General features: G+C 36.8%; 1 protein-coding gene across 1 annotated transcript in view; it reads right to left on the minus strand.

The window, feature by feature from the left end:
* Nucleotides 1–16,305, minus strand: part of spata6l (spermatogenesis associated 6-like) — a 90,441-nt gene that overhangs the window by 30,187 nt on the left and 43,949 nt on the right. The window contains exons 7-10 of the mRNA XM_073072568.1: nt 13,530–13,622; nt 7,235–7,483; nt 3,322–3,430; nt 2,443–2,474 (exon numbers count right to left, since the gene is read on the minus strand). Coding sequence (XP_072928669.1) covers nt 2,443–2,474; nt 3,322–3,430; nt 7,235–7,483; nt 13,530–13,622 — 483 coding nt within the window. The remainder of the gene's footprint in view (nt 1–2,442; nt 2,475–3,321; nt 3,431–7,234; nt 7,484–13,529; nt 13,623–16,305) is intronic.

Below are 16,305 nucleotides of genomic sequence, written 5' to 3' on the forward strand. Positions count from 1 at the left end.
GGTAAATTATAATAAGTATTCCTATATTTATGAAAGGGATGTATTCACAGAAAATGCTTAATTTAGCAAAAAGGATAGGGAAAAGATATTGTAGATATTTTGGTACCCTGTATTCCTGTAGCCCATATAATATATTGATAGACTAATTAATTGAAGATGCATGTCACAAAGATGCTGTAGTGAAAATTTTAATGAATACCTACGCATAGGTATTTCTAGAGAAACAGTAGTGATCTCAGATAAAAAAATGAAATGTTTTGGGGGACATTATACTTGCCTTATATTGTGTTCTTTGGCAATACACATGTGAATCCATAACAGTCACTTTGAAAATATCCTAACTTTTAAGAGTGTTCAGGTTCATATAGAAGACGGAATGGTACAGTGCTGGAACAACCCTCATCTGTGCTGAGCATAAAGCCAATTTAAATTAACCCCATGGGACTGTATGTGACTATATCCACCTATGCCCTACCTATTCATGTACCTGTCATTGACACCTCCCACTCCCTGAATAAAAAAGAACTTGCTTTACACATCATCTTTAAAACTTTCCCCCTTTCACTTCAAAGCTTTGCTACCGAATACTTGATATTTCCATCCTTGGAGAAAGATTCTGACTATCAACCCTAACTATGGCTCTCAAAATTTATATATTTCTATCAAGTCATCCCTCAGCCTCTGATACTTTGAGAAAACAAAGAGAAAACAATCCAAGTTTGTCCAACATTCCTTTATGGCTAAAACCCTTCAGACCAGGCAACATCATCATTAAAATCTTCTGCACCCTCTATAAACCCTTCATATCCATCCTGTAATGAAGCAATTAGATTGCACAAAATACTCCAAACGTGGTCTAACCAAAATTTCATGGTACAACATAATTTCTCACTTTTTATACTCAAATCCACAATCGATGAAGGGAAGTATAGCTTCTATCCCATCTTATCTTCTTGTGTGCCACTTTCAGGGAGATGTAGACATACAGCACAAAATCCCTCTGTACATTAATGCTCTATAGGGTCCTGCCATTTATTATATAATTTCCTTTTTTGTTTGACCTTCCAAAGTGCAACGCCTCAAACTTGTCCAGATGAAATTCTGTCCGCCAATTATTTGCCCATAGTATATTCATTGTACTCTTTGACAACTTACACTTATTTTTATGATGTCTACAAACTTACTAATTAGCCCACCTACATTTTCATCCGAATCATTTAAGTGTGTCATCTGTGGAACACCACTGAACTCAAACCTTTTGTCAGAATAACATTCCTCCAATGCGACCAAGTCACCATGAATCCCAGGTACTTAATATTTTGGTTCTGCTTATCATGTGTGCTTTATTAAAGCTGACATGCACAACATTTTAGTCTCACCTACATTAATCATTTTTGTCACTTCCTCAAAAAAACTCAATCAAGTTGTATAATATGATCTTCCCTGCACAATCCCTACCTTTCCCTAATATGCCCATGCTTTTCCAGATGTGAGTAAATTCTATCCCTAAGAACGTTCTCCAATATTTTCCTACTACCGATGTATGGCTTGGCAATTTATCATTTCCTGGATTTTTCCTATTACCCAGAGTAAATAAAAGAACAATGACGGCTATTCTCCAACCCTCTGGAATTTTGATTGCGGCTAATAAGAATAAGAAGATATTTGCCAAGGCCCCAACAATGTCCTGATGAAGGATCTTGACCCAAAATATCAACTGTTAATACCTCTCCATAGATCCTGCCTGACCTGCTGAGTTCCTCCAGCATTTTGTAGGTGTTACTCTGGACTTCCAACATCTGCAGAACCTCTTGACATGATATTCATGTCAACCAAGAAAAATTATCTGTATACAATGATGTTAAGAAGATATATATAATTTAATGGCTTTTCATAAAAGTATTCCATTATCACTGTAAACCCAAATTGGTCATTTGAAGTATCCTTTTATTGACTTGATCTCCCTTTGTGGTTCCAAGGCCATTTTGAGTCTGTAGGCTGTCATTACTGTCATGGGGACATTCATTAGTGATGACCTGCAACAATCTGGTCCCTGAGACTTAGGTGCAAACTATACAAAAATTAACATTTACTGAGTTCTGGCACTGGAATGCATATTTGTTGAAGGACAGCATAGGTGCAACCATGTGGCCATTCTGAGAGAGGGAAACACATTGCATTGCAATTCTATGACTGTCCATGTCATTTTGATTCAGTACATCCATAATCGGGCTGAAGTTACCATTTCTACAAAATTGTGAAATATGATCCTAGCCTACTGAGGTAATCACACACTCCAAAATATGATTTGTCATACGTTTCAGCCACACAAATGTTGGCATTGTGCCTTGCCACACTCTAGCATGTTGCAGAAATGCCTGATAGATAGAAAATGAATTGAGTTGTACAGCCTTACTAGAAATTATAACATAAACTTCCTACCTTGTCTGCACCATATGTTGGTGAGCAAACATCTGGATAAAGAAATTAAATAATAATGAGAAACACATAAAAGATAATATACATTAGCTATTTTATTTTTTAATTTCCCAATGAAATACATAATAGTTACTTCCACGTGGATACTAGCAAGAGTACTATTTATGATAGTAATATAATTGGAAACATTCTACAATTTTAAATTGGAGTTTAGCTATCTAACTCCTTTTAATGCTCATGAATCAATTATTATCTAACAATATACTATTATGTTGTTAGAATTTTAATAATATATCTCGATCTTAAAATTCCACACAACTTTCACAAGTCTCAAATTATGGTCATTCACTTGGTCCACAAGCAAATTGGAGTCAATTATGTATTGAATTGAACTGATTTGACTTTATTTCTTACATCCTGCTTACAAGTAAAGTGTTCAGTCCATTGACTTTATGTCAGCTGTAGAGCATTTCCATTCCCCCACTAATTTTCCAAACAAAAAATTAATGCTAAGCTTTATGAATGCAATTAAATACTTCATGAAAAACTTAGGTTCTGAGGAACAATGCATTGAAGGTGAAAAAGTTTGCAAGATAAGGAAGTTTAGGAAGACTGGTTCTAACTCAGGATCCAAAATGGTTCATACTACATAGTGGGATAAAAATGTAAACACTTAAAAGGATATGAAACTACAACTTTGAACTTTTGAATTTGACTTACCAGATTTGATACTATGTAGAAATTTAGAAGCAATTACACTGAACATAGAAATGCATAGCTTTGAAGTTACAAAGAATTCAGCAGCATAAGGGGTGATGAATAGGGCAAAATAAGCAAACATTCCATTGGTAAAATAAGAGCTTTACATAAGTAAAATCCTACCACAACTGCACCAAGCTGAACTTGCAGTTCTTGGTCTGGCTCTTGTGCTTTTATCAAACATTGAGCATGATAGTGATGGAGTATACTTCTCTGACTTCCTTCTGTCACACTAATATAAACAAAAGGTGTTTTGCAATTATGATGCTATTTATAACATTATATAATTCTATTCCCATCTGAACTATCACCAGCCATGAGCTAAGCGTCAAATCTTACCTCAAAACCATCTATATATACTTTTCCTTAGAAATAGTACTTGGACTCCTCAAAGTCATTGACTCATTTTGTTTCTTTGTTCCAATGCTTTAAGTCTCTTTACTTCATGTTTCTTTACTCCATGTTTTGGAAACTCTATTTTATCAATACTCTTACATTAAAACTTAATTAATAAAGAAGGCATATAATAGAGCAAAAATTAGTGGGAAATTCAAGGATTTGAAGGCTTTCAAATAAACAGAATGATAGAAGGCAACTAAAAAAGTCATAAAGAGAGTAAAGAAGGAATACGTAAGTAAACTAGCCAATAATATCAAAGAGGGTGCCAAAGATTTCTTCAGATACATAAAGTGTAAAAGAGAGGCAAGAGTGGATATTGGACTGCCGGCAAACTACGCTGGAGAGGTAGTAATGGGGGACAAGGAAATGGCAGATGAATTGAATGTATTTTGCATCAGTATTCACTGTGGAAGACACTAGCAATATGGTGGAAGTTCCCGGTGTCATGGGTCATGAAGTGTGTGAAGTTACCATTATTTGGGAGAAGGTTCTTGAGAAAGTGAAAGGTCTGAAGGTAGATACGTCATCTGGACCAGCTGGTGTACACCCCAGGGTTCTAAAAGAGATGGCTGAAGAGATTGTGGGGGCATTAGTAATGATCTTTCAAGAATCACTAGATTCTGGAATGGTTTCGGAAGACAGGAAAATTGGTAATATCACTCCACTCTTCAAGAAGGGAGAGAAGCAGAAGAAAGGAAATTATTGTCCAGTTAGTCTGACTTCAATGGTTGGGAAGATGTTGGAATCGATTACTAAGGATGAGGTCTCAGGGTACCTTAGACATCTCGAGTTTCCCCAAATTCTAAGGTATTATAGGCTAGTTAGTCTGACTTCAGTGGTTGGGAAGATGTTGGAGTTGATTGTTAAGTATGTAGTTTTGGGGTACTTGGAGGCACATAAAAAATAGGACATAGTCAGAATGATTTCCTCAAGAGAAAATCTTGCTTGACAAATCTGTTGGAATTCTTTGAAGAAATAACAAGCAGGACAGACAAAGGAGAATCAGTTGATGCTGCCTACTTGGATTTTTAGAAGGCCTTTTACAAGATGCCACATATGAGATTGCTTAACAAGACCCCATGGTATTACAGGAAAGATACTAGCATGGATAAAACAATGGCTGACAAGCAGGAGGCAAAGAGTGCGAATAAAGGGAGTCCTTTCTGGTTGGCTGCCAGTGACTAGCGGTGTTCCACTATGGTCTGTGTTGGTACCGCTTCTTTTTACATTATATGTCAATGACTTAGATAACGGAATTGATGGTTTTGTTGCAAAGTTTGTGGACTATACGAAGCTTGGAGGTCTGGTAGTTTTGAGGAAGTAGAGAGGCTACAGAAGGACTTTGACATATTAGGAGAATGGGCAAAGAAATGGCAGATGGAATACATTGTTAGAAAGTAATTTGCCATGCACTTAGGTAGAAGAAATTAAAGGGTAGACTATTCTCTAATGGAGAGAGAATACAAAAAGCTGAGGTGCAAAGGGACTTGGGAGTCATGTGCAGGATTCCTGAAAGTTAATTTGCAGGTTGAGTCTGTGGTGAGGAAGGCAAATGCGATGTTAGCACTTATTTCAAGAGGACTAGAATACAAAAGCAAGGATGTAATGGAGGACCTTCATGGTCTTGAGAATCTTGATGGCCTTGAGAACCTTGGACACTTAGGCTGGGTAGCTTCAGTCAGGAAGCTTAGGCCAGGTGGCTCAGGTTGGGAAGCTTAGAGCCGGAAGAAGCTCTGAGACCTGGAAACTTGAGCCCTTGAAAATATAAAGCACAAAACCTAAAGATGGATCCTGAAAGGATCTTGCTTACAGTGTTTTACTCTTCACTATTTTTCTGGAGCCAATTTGGATACAAAAGGCTGTACTCTCAATGTTACAGACAGAGACAGCATAGATAGATTCTTCTTATCACTGAGCTAGCTGGATCTCTGAAGATCTGTTTCATTTGCTACATGAAATTTCAATTTTTACAGAATGTATCATAACATTGGTTAAATATAAGGAAGCTTTGTCATGAGCCCCTTTATGACGTGTATTTGTTAATTGGTGTCTTATCTAGAGTCGTTAAGCCCTTGTGCTTTTTGTTCAATCTTGTCAAGTTTATTTTGATTGGCACGGGTTTTTCACATACTGTGATTATTTAAAGTGGACTCCTGATTAGCGCTTGTTGTGGGGTCCATGTATTTCGAGAATGATCTGTCTCATGGTTTCACTTAGTCTAGCCATCGATGTTTTGTTGGAATTAAACTTGTTTTGTTGGAATCTCTTGTTTCTGTCTCTACATGGAAATCTGTTGTTCCTCCCCATCTGGGTTTGGTCATCTGTCAGCCCACACCATGACAATTTTATTTTTGTCAGGGTTACTTTCCTTGTGTGTTTGCACACTCCAGCCAGAGATCAGCTTTTGTAGCAGGGCTCTTCAAGGCTGCAAACTCAAATTACTGTTTCAGGGGATATTTGTACACCGGAAAGTTGCTACCATTATCTCACTTATCCGAACAGACAGATGGGAATTACATATTGTGAAAGGTTAGTCCATTCCACTGCAGTTGCTAGCATGAAAGCATATTTCAATTATTCCCGATACTGTCCTTCCAAACGTTGATTTGACATTAACAAAGGCATACTATTACTTGCAAGGAACAACATCAGGAAAGTGAAAGTTCTTCCAAAATTTGCACTATTGACTTGAATGCTGATTTGTTGAATCCAATGAACAGTATTGATAAGCTTGCTTGTACTAAATTTTTATGCAGACCTGAGTCATGGAACACCAAAGCCAGGACCCTGGGTATTTATAACTTGAAAAGCTTAGAATGGAGACTGGAGAAAACCAGAATGTTGTCTAGAGACACTTGGAATGAAAACTTAAGAAACTTCAGACATGGACTTGAGAATAGATGGGATTTTCACCCAAACTGACCAGTGTCAAAATCCCACTGTTCAACCTCTGCTGCGTCCATTACTTGGGTAGGGTCCCTCTGTATGTGCCCTGGCAGTATTGGAACCCAAGAGTGGAGGAAAAACAGACTCTAACATAGACGAGACAAGAGTTTATTCATAATAATTGCAAAAGAACATCGATGGCTCAGCCGAGTGACACTGCGCTAAGTAACATTCTCAAAACCAAGACTTTGCAATTAGTGCTAATTGGGTGTCTATTTAAATATTACAAGTAACACGGAATCCCAGAGCCTATCAAAATTAACTTAACAAGCTTAAACAGAAAGCACTAGGGGACCACATTACAACAAGCGAGTTGCTTATGAAAATACAAGGAACGCTAACAATCCTCATTAAAACAACAATTAACTAATTCAGGTGCTCTTAAAACCTTGGAGCCCAATACTCTCTTGCACTCTGCTCAGGCCCAAAGTGCTGCTAAAAATCTGTGTGGTTGTTGAAAAGGACTAGATGGAGCACAATCCAACCTACTAATCAATTCTTTAAAAATGAGGACCAATGTTTCACAAAAGATTATTCTGTACTGAAATTTTCAGGAATGTTGGTCTTCTATTTAGAAAGCTACAGAAGTACGAGATAAATGACATAGTCATTACAGCTAAAAGCAACTCATTTCCTGTTTGAATTCCATTTAACATACAATATTTTGGTAGGTCACTTCAGTAATACTTACAGTTTGGTTTGTCAAACTCGGTCTGGAATGTGTCTCTGATTTGAATGAGGATGAATGCTGCATATCATCTTGGCAAAGCTCGAGAAAACATTTCCTACAGTAAGGAGAAAGGGATCTTGACCTGCTCATTATTAGTGGCTTCATGGTTTCCTTTTCAGACCTCCTTTCAGTGCGTGATCTTCCTATCAGATTAAATGATTTTGCACATCTTGGTTTTCTAACTGGATTCTCTTTCCTTCCATTTTCTGACTGCGATAGACAAATGAAGTTTGACAAAATGGATATTGTAATCTTATAATATGAACCTTATTGTATGTTTTGCAATTTGAGGAATCAAACATCTTCTGAGTTTTTGATACATTAATGCCATAATTTCAACACACATAAATTGAAATACTTCTCATATGCAAAAACAGGTGTGGGTGACCCTGCATTACAACCTTTTAGATAATGCAAATTGCCCTTAAGGAATCCTGAAATCTCTGCCCAAAATTTTAAAACATGGAATACAATTTGCCATTGCAGAAGTTACGTGCAAAATAAACAAAAGCTACAAAGGAAACCAAATTTATACACTTTTTAGTTAATTTTAGATACTTAGAATTGTAGGGCAATAAAATCATAAAACATAGGAGTAGAATTAGGCAATTTAGCCCATTGAGACTGGCCACCAATCCATCATGGCTGATTTATTATCTCTCTCAACCCCATTCTCCTGTCTTCTACCTGTAACCTTTGATGCCCTTACTAACCAAGAACCTATCAACTGCTGCTTTAAATATACCCAGTGACTTGACCTCCGCAGCCATTGGTGACAATGCATTCAACAGATTCACCACCCTCTCTCTAAAGAAATTACTACTCATTTCAGTTCTAAATGGATATTATTCTATCCATAAGCTGTGCAATCTGGTCCTAGACCTCCCCATTATAGGAGACATCCTCTCCATGTCCATTCTAGGCTTTTCAATATTTAATAGTTTTCAATGAGATCCCTCCTTATTCTTCTAAACTCCAGTGATTACAGACCCAAAACAATTACAAGCTCTCATACATTATCCCTTTCATTCTCGGGATATTTTTGTGAACCTCCACTGGACCCTCTCCGATGCCAGCACATCCATTCTAAGATCAGATTTCAAACTATCTGTCCCATTTTTATCTTTGAAGTGAATGGGCAGAATTTGTTAGTTGCATCCAGGAGGATTTCTTAATTCAATATGTAGATAGTCAAACAAAAGAAGGGGCTGTATTGGATCTGGTGTTGTGTAATGAGCCTGGCCAAATGACTGACTTTTCAGTGGGTGAGCAGTACAATTGCATCCAGTACAGTACAGGTTTGTTCCAGTCAGAAAGAAGGACAAGGACAGCAAGGTAAGACACCTTGGATATCCAGAGAGGTGATGAATTCAGTCAAGAAGAAAAAGGAAAAAAATGTCAAGCTTATGAAACTAGAATCAAACAGGGCCCTTTTGGATTGTAAAAAAAGCAAATTAGGAAAGCCAGAAGAGGCCATTAAAAAGTCCTTTGCAAGAAAGATTAGAGAGAATCCCAAGACATTCTATATATATATATCAAGAGCAAATGGATTACTAGGAGAGGGTAGGACCATTCTAGGATAAAGGGGGGGGGGACATTCCTTGGATGTGAAAGATGTCGGTGAACTCCTTAATGAGTAGCTTACATCAATATTTACCAAGGAGAAGGATGTGGAGGATAGAAAAATCAGTGCTGAGTGTATTGATATGCTAGGGCATATCAAAGTAAAGGAAGAGGTAGAGTTAGGTGTCTTAAAGAGCAATAAGATGGATGTACCCAGGACCTGAACAGGTATACCCCAGCTTATTGAGAGAGGCAAGAGAAGAGATTGTTGCAGCCTTGACCAATATTTTCTTGTCCTTGCTAGCCACTGACAAGAGTCCAAAGTGCTGGCAAGTAGCTAATGTTGTTCCATTATTCAAGAATGGAACAAAAGATAATGTTGCAAACTATAGACTGCTGAGTTTCATGTCAGTGGTAGGAAAGTTACTGGAGAGAATTCATAGGGATAGGATTTATAAGCATTTAGAAAACCATAGCCTAATAAGGGAGAGCCAATATGGCTTTGTGTGGGGTAAGTCATATCTTATGAACTTAATTGAGTTTTTTTGCAAAATGACAAGGACAATTGAGAAAGGTAAAGCTGTGGATGTTGATTACATGATTTTAGTAGAGCATTTGATAAGGTCAGTCAATGGAGGCCCATCCATATCATACGTGTGTGCCTCACTTAAGGTAAAAATGAGGTTAGACTCGCATTCCTGGTCAGGTGTCTTTTTTTTTATTAATGTTTTTGGGTGATAAAATATAACAGTAGAGACGAGGAAGTTATAAATGAATCCAAGATGACTACCTACCTGTTGAAGTGCAGCAAGACAATTGAGGAAAATAACAGCACAGCAAGAAACGGTGAAGTGAAGGGAAAACACAGTACAGCACAGGGTCTTTGGGAACATAGACTATAGGTTTATAAACTGTATGTATCAGGTGATAATAATCATAAAAAGAGCAAAAATGGCTGGTTACATTGGAAAGATTGATGCACTTGATTACAGAACATATAACCGGCTCATGTATACTGAGCTAATTGAGCAGTATTTTAAATCAAATGGAGTAACCAATGAGAAACAAGTGTCAATTTTGCTGAGTGCATTTCATTTAAAGGGTTTAAAGGCAAACAGTTTGCTGAGAAGTTGAATGCAGCCGAAATAAGCTTTACTGATATTGTGAAACTAGTGCAGGGACATTTAGAACTGAAACCATTGATGTTTTCAGAATGATTTACGTTTCCATAAGTGGAATCAAAAGGAAAGGGACTCCATTTCAGTGGATGTGGCTGCATTGCAGAAATTGTCATTTTGGTAATGAGTTTAATAATGCACTTAGAAATCATTTAGTTTGTGGAATCTTACAAGAAAACATTCAAAAATGTTTATTAATTTAAGCACACCCTACATTTAAAAGAGCAATTGAAATAGCTTTATCAATGGAAACAGCAGACAGAGACACATTTGAGTTGCAGTCATGAATGAAAGTGAGTGTGAATAAAATTGCAATGCCTAAACAGAAACCTGCCTGGCCAAACAAATTGTGTTACTGTTATGGCAGAGGCTCACATACACCAAACCAATGTAGGTTTAAAGGGGGAACTTGCAGAAAATGCAATAAAGTAGGATATATACAAAGAGTATGTTGAGCAGACAAAAAAAAATGAACCGCACAGGGGAAAGAAAAAGATAAAAATTTGCTGTTTCAAAAAGAGTACTAATCTGCACACTGTTAATGCAAAATCTGATAATGATGAGAGTAACACAAGACTGGGTAAACTTGAGATTTAAAACGTGAAAATTGATGACACACAAGCAATATGGCTTGCACTGGAAGTAAATGGCAAATGAATTAAAATGGAATTGGACACTGACTTGGCTGTTTCAGCCATTCAACAAAATGAGTTTAAATGGTACTTCAATGATACTGAAATGAAGCCTGCAGGTATCCAACTAAGAACTTATACTGGAGATAAGGTAACTCCTGTGGGAATGATATTCGAAACAATGAAATACAACATCTAACAAGCCATATTGAGCTTGTATGTGGTACAAACAGGAGAGCCAGCTTTGTGGGGGTGTGATTGGTTGAGACAACTACAATTGGAGATCCATCCAATATTTGCATGCCACATCCCCTGTAATAGCACCATAGAACCATAGAACACTACAGCACAGTACAGGCCCTTCAGCCCTCCATGTTGTGCTGACCCATATAATCCTTTAAAAAGTACATTCCAACTCTTATACTCAATACTTTGATTTATAAAGACCAATGTACCTAAAGTTCACTTTACTACCCTATCTACCTGTGATGCCACTTTTAGGGAAATTTGTATCTGTGTTCCTAATGTCATCTTCCAATCAACTTATAAGATCTGGATATATGTCACTACATTGATTGAATTGACAGTCACAATCAAGTTCCTGATTTGCCATGCTCTCTCCAGTCTGAGGACATATGTACGGACATCTCAAAGGTACAGCACTTCACTACGCTTTACCTCTAAGGCATTTCCTTGACACACTGTATTGTGGGAGCTGCAGTCACCATGGCCAGCTCTTTGAAGTAATTCCTCTGCTTTTACTTCACTTCCAGTGCTTTAAGTCATTACCACACCGAAATCCTTCTACATCCCTTTTCCCATAAACCCTGGTCCTTAAATGACATCCCTTTTCCTAGTATTCACACTTCCTAAACTTATTTCAGCTGAAGAGCCTCGATCCCAAACATTGTCCATTTCCCTCCACAGATGCTACTCCATCCGCTGTATTCCTCCAGCAGGATGGTTTTAGAACCAGATTCCAACACCTGCAGCAAATTGCTTTACAGATGAAGAACATAACAGTGCTGCAGTCTGTGATGCCTGTTCACATGTCTCCAGACTGGAGACAGTCTGAGAAATGAGGAATTCTGCTCTGACTGCCTATGTAATCAATATGGTGATATCATATCCATATCTTATTTCCCCAACAGAACTTAGTGAATAAAAATTAAAATGGACAAAACATTGTTTCAACTGCATAAGCCTTGTCCATTAGACCATAAGACATAGGAGCAGAAGTAGACCATTTAACCCATTTAATCCACTATTTCATTATGGCTGATCCATTTCCCTCTAAAATCTATTCTCCTGCCTTCTCTGCTAACCTTTCAAGCTCTAACTAACCAAGAACCTATCAACCTCCACAATAAATACACCCAGTGACTTGGCCTCCAGAGCCGCCTGGAGCAATGAACACTACAGATTCACCAACTTCTGCCTAAATAAATTCCTCCTCAACTCCGTTCTAAATGGATGTCAATAGACAATAGACAATAGGTGCAGAAGTAGACCATTTGGCCCTTCGAGCCAGCACCGCTATTCTGAGATCAAGGCTGATCATCTACTAGCAATACCCGGTTCCTGCCTTGTCCCCATATCCCTTGATTCCCCTATCCATAAGATACCTATCTAGCTCCTTCTTGAAAGCATCCAGAGAATTGGCCTCCACTGCCTTCCGACCCCCACAACTCTCTGGGGGAAGAAGTTTTTCCTTAATTCTGTCCTAAATGACCTACCCCTTATCAAACCATGTCCCTCTATTCCAAGTCTGTGCCCTTTGGTCCTAGACTCCCCCGCCCTAGGAAACATCCTCTTTACATCCACTCTTTCACGGCCTTTCAATATTTGATAGGTTTCAATGAGATCCCCTCATTCTCTAAATTCCAGCGAGTAAAGGCCCAAACCATCAAATGCTCCTCATACCTGGAATCACCTCCTATGAACACTCTTCAATGTCAGTGTATCCTTTCTTCAATAAGGAGACCAAAGCTATCCACGATACTCTGTGAGGCTTCACTTATTAGCATTACATCTTTGCTTTTATACTCTAGTTTTCCTGAAATGAATGCCAACATTGCAATTGCCTTCAACACCGACTCAACCTGCAAATTATCCTTTTGGGAATCCTGCATGAGGACACCCAAGTCCTTTTGCACAATGGATTTTTAAATATTCTACCCATTTAAAAATAGTCTCTGCTTTTATTCTTACTACCGAAGTGCATGGCCATACACTTCCCAACACTGAGTTCCATTTGTCACTTCTTTACCCATTCTCCTAGTCTATCCCTGCTTCCTCAATACTACCTGCCCCTCCACCTACCTTTGTTTTAACTGCAAACTTGCCCACAAAGTCATCAATTCCATCATCCAAATCATTGATATACAATATTAAAAAACTTATGTAGTAATGCCAGCCTCAGCTGTTAAATAATGGTATTGGCTCACCTTGTCCTTGCTGATAAAATGACTTAATATGGGATAAAACATCCCAGAGAAACGCAGCTCCAATTATCAAACGGCATTTAATGGAAAATGGGGTTCCACTTTGCAGAAAATTGCAGTACATATGGTTTTCTAGTAATACAATCATTCCAATATGTGGGGATTACCTACCTGCTTATCATCATATTTCTGATGAAGTTTCAAGACCAATGAATTTATTGAATTGCACAGATAACTTGGTTGTCAATTCAGGACATTATAAAGTTAAGGCACTTTGGACAGTACAAATTATGAGGATCACAGGTAATCACAGTAAATAAACTAAATCTTCACTTTAATCTCTTCATTACATCATAAATGGATTTGAAGCTTTAATCATGAGCACAGTTTGCATAACAGAGAGTCTTTCAAAACTGAAGCATTTCCATGAACCACTTACCAGACATAAACTGGAGGTAATTCTCTTTGCAGATCTTGGAGAAAACTCTGTAATTGTTGTTGTTGTAGAAAATTCTAGTTTTGGTGTCAGTAACTGAAATATCAATACAGATGTTGAATTACTAGTCTAATATACTGAACTAATTTGGAAATATGTATTTATATCTAGATATTAAAAGTTAACTTTGCAATATGTGCATACTATAAGTACAATGAACAATTCTCACAATTTCCTGATCAAATTGTTTGGAAAGGCATGGGCAGAAATCACTGCATAGAAATGAAATGCAGAAGAAACTTCAGAAGCTAAAAGCAAAACACAATAAACAGAAAATGCTATGAAGGGTAGAGAAACAGGATTAGCTTTTCATGTCAATGACCTTTCTTACTCCTTAGATGCTGATTTATCTATTATGTTTTCCAGCACTTTCTGCTTTTATTTCCTTGATGACATGATGCATTTGAGTAAGGCTCTCATATAAATGTATACTCTAATTGTTTAATAATACACTAGCATTGCTATATGCTGAACATGTTGAAGTTAATGAAGGATGTAAAAGCAGCAAAGCAAAATGTAAGAATTATATCATATCAATGGAGTGTTTTGCTTCAATATGTATTGGCAATTAGTGAGGGTTGTTGAGTCTCTCCTATGCTTGCAAGGATAATGGGTATGGAAACAAAGTCTCTGAAATAACAGAAATGTCAAAAATGCATCAAATTTTCCAGGATAACACTGAGGAATCCTTTAAATAGATGCAGAAAATAGCAATAGTGCATTTTTTACAACACAGGTTTAATAGGTAAGAAGCGAAATGAAATGAATCATCAAAATGATTGGCTACAGCTTTACCGGCCATGTCTATGCCAAATGACCATTAGTCCTATATTTTTATTTTACTTTATTTATGTTATTTTATTTTCAGCTCAAGCTGGCAAACCTGAAGTACAAGCATAGCCAAGCACACTCACTTCTCATTTGCTAGCAAGTTCCTGACTATTCTAGAGGTGTTTAATATTGTGGCTTTCCAGAGATTTACATAAATATTTGCTAATTGTTTAATGGCCTAATTATTTAATGCTGTTGTGTAGTGACTTTGGGTTGATACCTGTTGTAGATATTACTATTGGGACAATATATACCCTGTTCGTATACCATAGTCTTTCAATTTCCTCTTTTAATTTGGCATATTTCTTGTGTTTTTCACTTATTAATTTCTGTATGTTTGGAGTGACTATATCCAATAAATAAGTTGTTCTTGTTTGCTTATCCTGTAATATTATATCCGTATGGTTATTATGGATTACCCTATCAGTAATAATAGATCAGTTGTAATATAATTTGTAGGATTCTCACTATAAAACTAGGTCAGGCTTGTATTTATAATAAGGTATGGTGTATTTTATGAGTTTGTATTTTAAAACAAGATTTTGGTGAATGATGTTTGCCATTTATGCCTGAGTAAGTAATCAGATTGAGTTAAACTGCTACAGGATTCTGCAATGTGTTGGATTGTTTCTGGTTTCTCTTGGCATTTTCTGCATTTATTGTCTTGAATTTGTTGATCTTATTCTTATTTTTTTTTGTAAATTTTCCAGATTTGTTTTGGACCAAGATATTATGCCAAAAGAATATGCTAATATGGGTATAGTGAAAGAGTTTATTGTCTTTGTTTCTTTTTTACTGTTGAGCTCTTTTTGGAAGATTTTCTTAAGCCTTGAAGTAAATTCTGTTGAAAGTTTTCCCTTTATTGCACTATGATCTATTTTCTTCAATTGTTGATATCCCAGATACTTACAAGTATGTTTCATATCATCCATGGGTTGTATTGTATGCTGCTGCTCTGTTTTATATTCTACTAACTCTATTGTACCTTTCTTTATGTTTAATGTATTGCAGTTAACTAGTCCAAAGTTCATGTTTATACCTTTAGAAAATAGTTCTACTATTTTAATTAATTGCTTTAGCTTTACTGATGAAGGAGTGGATAATTTCAAATTGTCTATGTATAGAAGCTGTGTCAAGGTATAACTTGTTTGGTTGTCTCTGATTTCATACCCTCTTTTTGTCTGATTCACTAACTTGAAGAGTGAGTTTAAAGCTTTGTGGGCTCGAGTCATCTGAAAAAGGCCTTGGTTTATTTTGATAACAGTCGTTGTTCCTTTTTGGTTGCTAATAGATAAAGCAATTAGAGTGTGCCCTCTCAAATTTCACAGGTATTGGTATAGTTTATATATATGAAGAACTTCTATTAACCTTGAGTGTGGGACAGAATCAAATGCTTTTTGGAGTCAATATAACAACAAGAAAGATTACTGCGTTTCTACCGAACTTGATTTAGAATTTCAGAATCTATCATCAGTTGTTCATTTCATTCTTTCATACCCTTACAACATCATTTCTGCTCTTCTGAAAGTATATTGTGGTTATCTAAGTGAATGGTGATTTGTTGTGAGATGCGTGATGTTATAATTTTATATATAGTTTGCAAACAAGTGATAAGATGCTATTTTGATGGGTCATTGGTGATTCCTCCTTTGGGTAAGAGATTTGTATTACTTTTGTCAAAAATTTGGGCAATCTTTCAGGATTTTTAACAAAATTGTTGATATGTATTAATAGACACAGATGAAGGCAAGTAAATTTTTAAACCAATAACTATGAATATTATCACTGCCAATACTTTTCCAGTTCTAGGTATTCTTCATAAATGCTTTCAGCATATGCATCGTAACTTCAGGTGTTTGTTTGCATGTCTTCAGTTGTGTGAGTGCAT

This window comes from Hemitrygon akajei, chromosome 2 (genome assembly GCF_048418815.1).
Source record: "Hemitrygon akajei chromosome 2, sHemAka1.3, whole genome shotgun sequence".
Classification (NCBI taxonomy): Eukaryota; Metazoa; Chordata; class Chondrichthyes; order Myliobatiformes; family Dasyatidae; genus Hemitrygon; species Hemitrygon akajei.